Source organism: Electrona antarctica, assembly GCF_951216825.1.
Source record: "Electrona antarctica genome assembly, chromosome: 10".
Lineage (NCBI taxonomy): Eukaryota > Metazoa > Chordata > Actinopteri > Myctophiformes > Myctophidae > Electrona > Electrona antarctica.
Window position 1 is genome coordinate 30,816,141 of NC_136791.1, and position 12,072 is coordinate 30,828,212.

General features: G+C 43.4%; 1 protein-coding gene across 1 annotated transcript; it reads right to left on the reverse strand.

The window, feature by feature from the left end:
- Positions 1-421: 421 nt before the first annotated feature.
- tsnax (translin-associated factor X) lies at positions 422-11,795 on the reverse strand. Its single transcript, XM_079512228.1, has 6 exons — positions 11,455-11,795; positions 8,909-8,986; positions 8,706-8,820; positions 8,454-8,584; positions 2,332-2,453; positions 422-1,265 (listed from the first exon to the last, which is right to left on the reverse strand). The coding sequence occupies exons 1-6, from the start codon at positions 11,468-11,470 to the stop codon at positions 876-878; spliced, it is 852 nt and encodes a 283-aa protein (XP_079368354.1). The 5' UTR covers positions 11,471-11,795; the 3' UTR covers positions 422-875.
- Between the last annotated feature and the right edge of the window lie 277 nt (positions 11,796-12,072).

Sequence of the window (12,072 nt, forward strand, 5' to 3'; positions counted from 1 at the left end):
GCATACAGGGTTTAAGTGGTTAAGAAGAGGATAGGCTGTGTGCCAGCCAGGCAGTGTGCCACAGGGTAGGCACGTATACAGTGTACAAAGGTCACATGCTTCCCTCACAGCAACCACTGCTTCTACCTTAGATTATGTGTGTGATAGAGTCACTCAGAAGGCAGGGGAGAGAGAGAAAGATAAACTCTCTCTCTCACACACAACACAACACAACACAAAAACACACACACACACACACACACACACACACACACACACACACACACACACACACACACACACACACACACACACACACACACACACACACACACACACACACACACACACACACACACACACACACACACACACACACACACACACACACACACACACACACAATCAAGCAGGCTTCAAGACTCGCAAAGGGAGACAAAAATTCATGGAGCATGAATCCTTTATTTACTGTGCAGCATGATATCAATGCAAAAACAACCAGGCCTTTATAAAAAAAACGAAACAAAAACGACTGCCCATACCAGAGTTGGGTGATTCTTTTTTCCCTCTTCTGTGGGTGGCAATAAGATCCAAAGCTGACACTGTAACTGTTGATTAGAACAACGTATATGCAACTTATAACATATGATGAACAGTCAAATTGAATAAAATAAAAAAAATGCAAACAGTATAAACAACATTGTAAAACTGAGAGACACAATAACACAGTGAACCACGTAACCAATATTAAGTCCACTCCTTTTCCCTCTACACACTTTGGCGTTTCACCGAAAATAGCCGATTCTACAAGATCACAATGTGCCGCAAACTAGATCTGGCTATTTTTCGCTGAATATTTTGCCCAAGAACGAACAGGGACTAGCGGGTTCACGTGGTTAAGCCACCCCCTCGTCGTGGTCGATCATAGCCACTCTGCTGGAGAAGACGTCGGCCAACATGTGCTTGGGGATCTCGGAGCCGCGGACGCGGAGGGCGTAGCACGCGTCCTCCACCTTGCCCAGGCTCTGGCGCAGCGTGTGCAGCTTCTTGGAGACCTCATAAGGCCCTGTGTTGCCGATGTAGGCGAAGCCGTCGTGGATCTGCCGCAGGAACTGGCTGAGCTGGAAGGGCGTGTCGATGTCACCGTTGCCCACGCTGCTGATGCACATGCGCATCAGCTCCCCGGTCAGGTCGGCCACGCCCAGCAGGTAGTCCGACGGCGTCACCTGGAAGGTCAGCACCTGTTGTTGTGCTGCTGCCACTGGCGGCGCGCCCTCAGCGGAACCCTGGTGGTACATGTGTGAAAAGGACAAAGATTGATACACTGTACACTACAGCACTGTTTCCCCAAACAGTGGGTCTGGACCTGTTTGTGGGTCGCAGACACGTTGTTATGGGCCCCCTTTGTTTTTGTTTCCTACATTTGGTTTTTAATTATTATTAGTTCAAAGCATTTTCCAAAAAAAAAACATTCCCAAAAAAGCTAAACTTTTCATGAATTAATAACAAAATCCAATGATTTCTTTCAGTAATGTCATGAAGAAATTAAAGAAATCTAAGAAATTCCATAAATTAGAACAAATATTTATAGTGAAAATAGCCCATCTACAAGCTCACAATGCGGCACAAAGCCCAGAGAATATATCTAATTTCTGATTTGGGTCACAGGCTGAAAGGTTTGGGAACCACTGCTGTATAATATAATGGTTATGTACTCCATTAAAATACATTATAATGCACTCATAAGGCATTATAACGACATAAGGTTTTTGAAGTATTATAATTGCTGGTAATAATGCATTATAAGTTTAGCGGAACAGCACACAGGCCATGTCACATTAATAATACACTTATAAGGGTTCACACCACTTGCTATAATATACCTGTTCATAATTATGCACAAGAACTTATAACAAAGACACTTTATAACTGACTAAGTTATGGTAGTTATAATGTGCTGTCCGCTGAACTTATAATGCATTATGACCAGCACTTATAATACTTCATAAAGTAAATAAATAACCATAATAAGTTGTTATGCATCATTCCTTATAAAATAATATTCATAACAAGTGTTATAATGCCTTATAAGTGCTTTATAATGCATGATAAAAGCACTTACAATTCATTATAGAGTATAGATAGACCCAATTTGAATCTACAGCTGATGATCAAGGATAGGATATACTATCCATATGGATTTTGTTCTAAAGATCACTATGATTATGGTAATGCAATGTAATAGAAACATATCTAAAGGGTTGAGGAAATTTGTAATTCTAAGGTTTTAGACATACAGCTAGAAGCCATTGGCAAAAGATAATGGAGTTTAAATGACCCCCAAGCAATTACCTTAGGATCCTCCTTTTCCTTTTTCATGAATACCAGTCTGGCATTGATCTCTTCCAGGCTGATAAGAGTGCGATGGCGGATATAGTGCTGGAAAGAGGCAGCTTCGACATACTCCTGGATACCTAAATGAATATTAAAGCAAAATGCATGGATCAGGAGCACTGCAAAGAAAATGACTGAACGATGCACCACCATGTTTTAGAATGGTCCTCAGGTCTAAATGGATATAGGATAGCAGTAGTCCATCACGGTACGATCCGGTTATATTTATACTGTAGGAACACAATTGGCCCGTGTCCAAGAGAGGAAAGCCAGGCAGGGAGGATGACATCTGTTGGGAGACTCTCTTTGGCGGAGCCTGGGAGTCGATGGTCGCAGAGGGGGGTGCTTGTTTTACAGGTTAGGTAAACAATGATTGTCTACCGTAAATTATTAATAACACCAACAATAAGATAGTAAGAGAAACAGAGCAGAGAAGGGGAAGGCCAGGAAGGACATGCAACACAGGCCTCCAGCTGGACTAATCCTGAACGTTGCAGTGAAATGCTTGACCCCCCCCCCCCCCCCCCCCCCCCAGCTGGTCAGCTACCGGCAGTACAAAGTACAAACAAGACCGTGGATCGTCACATTTCTCAATGTCCTTTACTGTCAATATTAAAGGGGTATATTTAAAAGTACTAGAAGTTCACATCTAGAGTTTGCACCACTACACAGTCCCTTCGATCACACATATGGCTCATCGCCAATCCGAACAATATGCCTGGTCAGTTCTTGTCACTTTTGTGTGCATATTTGGAGTTCCCTGATCATCAGTATATCCCCATATTATTATTATTATTATATGTGACAAGGTTATGTTTGAGTTATGGTGACTGGCCTCAGTGGCCTGCCATCACTCCCATTGGCCAATTTTATATAGGATAGTGAATTCATACTGAGAACTGAGGCTATTCGGAGAACAGGGCACTGGTTTTGGGCTGAATAGGGAAAATAAAGGGGAGAGTATTGTATCATGGTACCCACTACCCGGGGAGGTCAAAACACATTTCTGCATCCAGCAAGCGGAAGGCTTGCTCAGATGGCTGTTTGAGGAGCTTTTTTGGGAGAGCTGTTAAGTGTCTTGTGACTCAGTGAGGGTCGAACCAGTGACCTTCTGATTACCAGACTGCCCCTCTACCCACTCACCCAACGACACCCCCAAATAAGGCGGGGGAATACTGTGATGAATTGTCCTGTATCTACCTGGTGTATGACTTACTTGATTCAATAAAAACACAAACACATGCATCAGCTGAAACCAAAGCACGACATAGATCAACAACGCAGATAATGATGCACATAAAGACCGTTTCCTGCTGAGATGACCCCCTTCATTTGTTTTCTGCCCTTGTGTAAGCAACAATCCAATAATCACAGGACGGAAGACTGCGTGTCCCAAGTTTACTTTTGGAGCGGCCATTGAACATCAAAGGACCTCCTTTCTTCGCCCAGCCTCCAACAACAGAACACAACACAGCTTTTTGGCTAATGTAGTTCATCCCCTTTATCTTGACAGCCAACTTTGACTACATTCACTATTTTCTGCACAGTCCAACCACAACACGCCAACAGAACCTGTCTGTTAGACTTATAAGCAGCAATATACTCCAGACATTGTTGTAAACGTGAGTCTGTTGTTTTTCCTGTAGTGGTCTTATCGTTATCAACCATAAACTAATAGGAGGCTGTCCACAATAGAAACATGAACGTTTAGTCAAATTAGAAAAGAATACCAAACTTTTACAGTTCACTCACAAGAATACATAATCAAAGTCTTATTAGTAGGAACTCTCTGGCAGAGCCTGAGTTTGGATTTAGCTAATATTGGAAAGCAATGACATGAGCATCATCAATCGCAACACTTAAAGTGTAAGACCACTTTTTTTGAGGTTTGGGTTGTGTAGTTACCTTGCCATGATGTAACTCCAAATGTGGACAAGAAATTTAAAAACAATGTTCCAGTGATTAGAAATTCATAATTCAAAATATGCCCCTCATTGACTTACATTGTACGCTAAAACGGCTCTCAAAGTCACTCTTTTAGTACGTAAACCACCACAAAGTTGATTCAGACAATATAAAGTATCACGAAAACTCATGTGGTTTTATTTTTTCATAAAAATGTTAACTTCTTACCCTTTAACAATATAACCATCCTAAAAGTGACCAACGGCATAATGGATAATAGAAACACCCCTCAGGCAGGCAGGATATGACATGAAAAGATTACACAGGATTTGAGACGAGCAGGTCAGTTCCTGAGTCTGCTGCCAGGAGCGATTCATATTATTTGCTACTTTACAATAGCTGCGTTTAGGCTGCCTATGGTTAAAGAGAGCAGGGAAAGGTCTGCTCTGCCAGAAAAAACATTGTCCAAATTTAATTATACTTTAAGTAGCATGTGACATGTCAAACTAGGGTGTTTTAATGATTCTGAATCCATTCCAAGCATTAGTTTTATTTTTCTTACATTTTTATCCCACGATTTTGTAACCCATTTTTCACCCCTGTGTCAATTATCTAATGTGATCCTGGGCTCTACACACCCTCCGCCAACCTGGGGAGAGCAACGGATTTGAACTCATGCTTCCTTCATGCATGAGTGTCCAAGTCGCTCCTTTATACCCGACAGGGGGGAGTTTCCCTGGTTGGACGTAGCGCGTGGAAGGAACACGTTATTCCAACCAGTTCTTTTCCCCTCCATCAGGCGCCCCGGCTGGCCAGGGGGAGGCAGTTTAGAGACCAGGATTACTGCATGTTTTTTGTGAGGGTACCTACCCTAGGGGACACGGGGAGAACATGCAAACTCCACACAGAAAGGCTCTTTCGCCAACCCCGCCTCGGGTATGGGCACTGATGACGCGGAGGAGAGGACACGCCGCCAGCGCCCACAGCGTCCCGAGCGGGAATCGAACCCAGGACCTTCTAGCTGTGAGGCGACAGCACTACCAACTGTGCCAAGTGCCACCGTGCCCCGATCAAAGCATTAGTTTTGCACGGAAAAACACTACTTTGCCTAAATTCGGCCGCCACTTACTTGCCCAAATGTTTTCCGTGTTTTTCGTGCAAAACTAATGCTTGGAATGGATTCAGAATCATGAAAACACCCTAGTTTGACATGTCACATGCTACTTAAAGGATGATGGAATTTGGAAGTTTTACCTTATATAGGTTGTCTATGGTGTGGTATACAAAAATGGCCATAACTTTCTTTTCAAAGTATGCCATGACATCACAGGTCCTCTGTGTAGGGAGGCTGCAGAGAGCTGCTAGCTGGACCAGGCTTAACAGCTTATCAAAGTGCCGCTTTATCCAGGTTATCAGCTGCAATTCTGTTCAAATTTAGCCCACAATATCTTTAATGGACCTTGTTCAAAAAAAGAAAAGCCATTAAACATGACTGGAGACTTATAGTCCAGTGAAGATTATCAGCTGCAGGGCGAGAGAGCACGTACACGGAGCTGAGTCACAATGAATGAAGTAAAGACAATTAAAAAATATATTTTTTAATTTAATCAAACTTTAATTGATGGGAAATGCCACTAGTCACGTCGTCAAGGGATGCAGCAGTGACTCTTGAGTGACCACAATCTAAAAATGACTTCCCCAGCTGCTAGATAACAGCCAGTCCAACTCCCACTAATGTTTTCCTCTAAACTTCACAGACATTTTGGCTACTCTTGCAAAAACTGATATAGTTGATTCTAGTGGGAAAACAACTTTATCAGAGGGCGTGTCCAGTCCACCACGTCAACGGCATCAGTGAGCATACATGTAGTCACTTTCTCACACAACCATGTGGGCCCATCATTTGACAGCAGAACTAAACCACAGAGGGTGAAAAACTGAAAAGGGAATATATTTAATATTGACACAAATATTTCGTAGAAATGAAATACACACTTTAGGTTTACATTGATGGATTGAGACTACAGATTCACATGGATGGGTGTCCGTGGTTACATGTGCAGAATGTTAACAAAAGTCCTTCATACCTAAATCCCAAATGTCCTTGGACTGCAGGAATGTCCAATAAATTGAGGATGACGTTTGAATGCCACAATAATTCATATCACCTATCATCTATTTCTAACTATTGTTGGAATAATACATTTGGGAACCAGTGGTCTACATACCCTCCCCAGACCAAACAGTGGGTGTCAGCTGTGACAGGGACTTCACTATACACATGACGGCCGTGCGTTTGGAAATACCGCACTGGAGCGCACTTGCCTATTAGTTTGCACTGCACAGTGCGCTCAGTGTGCCGAACGCGTAGCCTGGCTAATAAGCCAGACCGAATCAGCCGTTGGCAAAAAAAGAATTGCCTGCTGGCGGATTACGGTCTGGAGAGGCTCAATTGTACGCCCATTTCCTACACCAGAGAACTGGTGTGGCCAATAAGCCTATCTCACAGAATTTCCCCGCCCCCCTTAATACGCCCCCTTTCGGGGTTAGTGGTGATAGCGTGACGTCACTCCATAGACGCTTCATGTTAACAGAGGTAATTTAAGAAGTCTACAACTTTTGTTTTCTCAAGGTAAGGTTTGTTCTATCTGTTCGAGCTGATTTACCATATTGTTTGCTTCATAATAATATTGGTCTGTCACATTTTTACATTAGAAAATGTACTTAGATTCTCCAGAGAAAAAAACGTGTAAATGCTCATGTTAAAGTCACCACTATTTACCGGAAGTGGGCGTGAAAAACGGGCTGTGAGATAGGCCTATCGGGACACGGTATGCAATATGGGCGGGCTTTGGTACAGTGACGTTCAATGCTTGAGACCTTTGACTGACAGTAGCTCTGACCAATTGCATCAAAGAGAAAATGTTTGAACCCGCCCCCCGGGAAACAAGATCCATACACAGCATCTCCAGACTCAAATACCACACGACAGTGTGATTTGAGTCTGGCTTATTAGCCAGGCTACCGAACGCGCCCGGCATGGGGCGAGTTGGCAGTGACTAAATTGGGAGAAAATATGTTTTTAATCCAAAGTAGAGAGGGTTTTACATTTTAGCTTTTTGGAATGCAATTCCTTTATTGTTTTGCTTTTTTACCCAATTTAGTCATTATGCCAATTATTTCCTCCCCACACACACATTTGAGTGTTGGCACTGCTTTTGTAGGGTTTGGGTACTAGAGTTAGTAATGTCCGACATGCACACATGGCCAGTTAAGACTGTGGCGTCCGCGTGCGGTGCCACTCAAAGTTGACTACTGGGTTGGGCTGCTTGATGCAAGGGCCAACCCCTGTTATGTCTGGACTCTGGTCCAGATATAGTTGGCGGCTGATTTCATCCGTGTGCGAGTAGACGCTCACTCAACAAAGCCGCCGGTTGATTCAAACCCACAACCTCTGCAGTGGTAGGCATGCACTTTGCCACAGCACATCCGGAATGTAATATTTTAGCCTTTCCATGGGCTGGATGATCATTAATGTTCATGGTAAAATACCACAATTGTTTTCTACTCAAGTCTGTGTCTCATAGGAGGGCTGTGGGCAGTTCAGAAACCCGTCCACCAGTGACATCATCATTAGGCAGACTTTTTTTAAACAAGATTTTTGTTTTTAATATAGATTTTTATTATCGTGAGAACGATGGCTTCCATTTTCACAAATAGAAAGTCTGCAGTTCCTAACTTCCTATTAGCTTGGATTCCCCATCGATGAGGTCACTGGTGGACGGGTTTCTGAACTGCCCACAGCCATCCCATGCAGGGGTGTCATAGGGTATCTGAAGGTGGGGGGATGAGTGTGGGGAGGGGATTCCCCACGCTCATCCCCCAACGGGACGAAATTCATTTTGGGGGGAGGGGGGTTCGACCTAAATTGAACACAATCAACGGCCAATAGACTTTCATATAGGGGAAACCGAGTTGGCCAATCACAGCGGGGCTTTTCTAACTGCGGTGGAATCATGCTAACGCATCGCGGACATCCAAGCGGGGAAAAAACAACAAAACAGACAGTCAAAGTGTGTGTGTGTGGGGGGGGGGGGGGGGGGGGGGGGGGGGGGTTTGAGGACCAATTATATGAAGATATGTTGGTTTTCTTTGTAGGCTGTATGAAAACTCACCTGGGGTGAAAGCTCTGTGAAATTGATGTATGTCCTCTCCTCTCAACTCCTCAGCAATGAGACCAATCTTCTGCCTCACTCCATCCAATTTTTCATCGGCCTCCTTCAAAATATCGTCGGGATCTGGTACACTACCAATTAAAGAACAGAAGTACTTCATCTAATTGAGAATCAAATGAGTCAAATTCCACTTCAAATAACTGTAATGTAATAGACTATAGATTTTATTTATTTTAAATAGGAGAAAAATACCTTGTCACTCTGTGCAAAAGAAAAATGGTCCTCTTGCTTTCAATGGTGACGTCTCGACTGATCTTGACAAGTCGTTCATATTTATCATGTTTTGTGTCGAGCTCCTGTTGAAAAACTTAAGAATGGGCAAAATTAGATTAAAAACTGCATCCATAGCTAAAGTGCAGAGTTGTGGATGAAAACTGGGACTATGTTCGTGGTACCTTTGAAGGAAGCAATGACAGGTGAAGAGATGTTGAGGTCCTGCAGTGCGTCCGTTCTTTTCCGTGGACATTTGTCACCTGACATGACGAGAAAGTTAAAAGGTTGTAAGTGTCTCCGCAAAAAATAATATTAATATGAATTATTAGTAAGGCTGTCACGATTCTCGATACAGTATCGAAATCACCAACCGACTCGCGATATTTCATTGCATGCGCACGTCCGTCCGTTTATTCACCCCGGAATGTTTCTCGCAGGACGAGTTTCAGCTTGTCGGACCTTATATGCCAGTGCACCAACCAATCATTGCGATTGCAATTTGCGACAACACCACACCCAAATTCACCCAAAGGAAGAAGCCGTTTATATCGCCGTTTATATAGTATGGTTGTGTACAATAGCGGAGTGAAACGTTCCATATGAGGCTGCCTGGAGTCTGGACTGGACTCCACGCTATGGCTGCTTCAACATGTCTCATGTGGGCAGCGGTGGCCGAACGGTTTGCGGAGCGGTCTTGATACCGGAAGGTCGCCAGTTCGAATCCCCGGACCGGCACGTTAAAATTACCACCGCTGAAGTGCCCTTGAGCAAGGCATTGAACCCCTACCATGAAATGTTCTATGAGCAGGGTGTGGCTGTAAACAAGCATCTCGAGCTTAGTCCACTTCCCTGGGTAAACAAAGAACTTTACTTTGCTTTGCTTCGCATCGAGACGAGGACCGCAGTGCGAAGCTGTGTTCGGTGCGAGACATGAGGCAGCCAGCGTGGAGGCTGACGCCAGTCCAGCCCATGGAACCTCTCCCTGAGGCTGCTACATTATAGTGAGCTCCTTTAGTGGGGCGAATGTCAGTCCTCCAAGTAGGAGTTACCAGCTAGCACCCCTCAAAAACAACAACTAGAGGCAAAAACAACAGCTAGCGGCTAGCGCCAGCCGCCCCTCAAAAACAATGTTTTAATGCTTAATCTTTTGTAGTCACTATTCATTGATTCACTGGCATACCTTTGAAAAAAATGTTTCTCACTGTTCAGGTCGAATATTGATATGCGATTAAAATGTGATTAATTGAGATGAATTAATTATAAGGCCTCTAATTAATTAGATTCACATTTTTTGAGTCCCAGCCCTATTATTTTATTTACTTACTTTTATTTTATTTAGTTACTTAGAGTATAGCTTAACAATAATGTTGTCATCTCATCATCTTAAAGAAACATCTCAAAATGATGTTAGGACATAAACCCAAAGTTTATATTGTTGATGGTATTCTCATTCTCATTTGTTATTAGTCAAATAAAAGTGACTGAATCGAATCGTGATTCGTGACCTTAGTATCGAAAGTTGAATCGAATCGTGGATTAGGAGAATCAACATTTTGCCTAGCCCGTCTCCGGACCCCCCGGGTTGAGCTCCTTTGGACCCCTAACCCGTAGGGTCCGGTCTCATCGACTTCAAGCGACGTGCTCATTTCAATACGCAGGCTGACTTTACCCTCTCCGACGGGTCTCTGCGCTGTGGGTATGACGCTGACATATTCCAAAAGAAGCATATAAGAGCTATAGGAGACAACGAACCCTCTGACCCCCCCCCCCCCCCGCGAACGGCGGAGAAGCCGTTAAGTATTTTTAATGTTTGTTAGACCGTTTTGGCAGCTCTCTTCCTTCCTTCCTTGACTTCCTTATTGACATCCCATTGTACCGCCTCCAGCACCGTGGCTGGCTACCTGCGACAGAGGCAGGAACGCGCAGATAGCCAGTTCCGGCGCTGGAGGCGGGACAATGGGATGTCAATAAGGAAGTCAAGAGAGAATGTCAGAGCTGCCAAAGCGGTCTAACAAACATTAAAAATACTTAACGGCTTCTCCGCCGTTCGCGGGGGGGTCAGTGGGTTCGTTGTCTCCTATAGCTCTTATATGCTTCTTTTGGAATATGTCAGCGTCATACCCACAGCGCAGAGACCCGTCGGAGAGGGTAAAGTCAGCCTGCGTATTGAAATGAGCACGTCGCTTGAAGTCGATGAGACCGGACCCTACGGGTTAGGGGTCCAAAGGAGCTCAACCCGGGGGGTCCGGAGACGGGCTACATTTTGCCTTATATTGGTTGTTGATGGTACCCAAACTTTCAGCAGCTGTTAAAAATTCCCCTAGGGAGATTGAATATAAATCAATGTGGGATATGTTAGTAGACACCTTTACAAACACAATGGTGAAGAAAATTCTTGGTAAGAAATGTATTCCCAGATTTAATTAGGGTCCCCCGACTATAAACATACGCCTCTTCAGTACAAATCCTTTAAACATCCCCCTCCCCCATTAACATTATTTACCATTAGAATAAGTAAACAAGCAATCAAAAAAATGTGAATTCACACAACATAATTGCTATCAAACAAAACTATGAAGCGGCTGAAGCCTTTCATCTTTAACCATGGTTCACATGACGCTCGATTATGAGTCTTGACAGCGATGTTTCAGGGCTAGTGCACGCGCGTTGCCAAAATCACGAGGGCTGTAACGTTCAGACTCATACACTGTAAAAATGCAGAACATACCTTCTTGTTTACTCATGTTGCACTTAAAACTATATTGAATGCAACTGTTTGAACGTTGTAAGTTAATGTTACAAGATGTGCTAAAGATTAGCTGCTTCGGCTACAAATGAAAAAACAATCAACTAAAGCTGGCGAGTTCAAATGCCTTGCTGTAATCAAAGCTGATTTTGGTCGCTGAAAACATGTCTGATTTTTCAGGACATGTGAATATTGTCTGGCACATGTGAGACAAATCATTGATCGAAAATATAGCCTACAGAGCAATACTTTGTAGCATATGCGTTTTAAATGACAGGCATGTACAGAGAAGACCTCACTAGTACTGTGTGGGCTTTTGCGCTGTTCATTTGCGTAGGAGAAACGAGTAGTTGTGAGAAATGCATTTTGGGAGATGTAGTAGGCTAGCAAGGCACATAGCTATGGCAAGGCAGAAAGTCAATCTCTTTGGAAAAGTACTTTTTTAAACTTAAGTAAAAGTAGATACTGCAATGTAGAAATACTCTGTTATAAGTAAAAGTCCGGAATACAACATTTACTTGAGTAAAATACAAAAGTATTTGCAATTCAAACTGTACTTTAAAGTACCAAAAGTATAAAGTACTCATGCAGAATGTCCCA

Coding starts and splice junctions, on each gene's coding strand:
- tsnax (XM_079512228.1), bottom strand. Junction 2,454..8,453: donor TCACAGAGCTTTCACCCCAG/GTGAGTTTTCAT, acceptor ATATTCATTTAG/GTATCCAGGAGTATGTCGAA. Junction 1,266..2,331: donor AGGAAAAGGAGGATCCTAAG/GTAATTGCTTGG, acceptor ATGTACCACCAG/GGTTCCGCTGAGGGCGCGCC.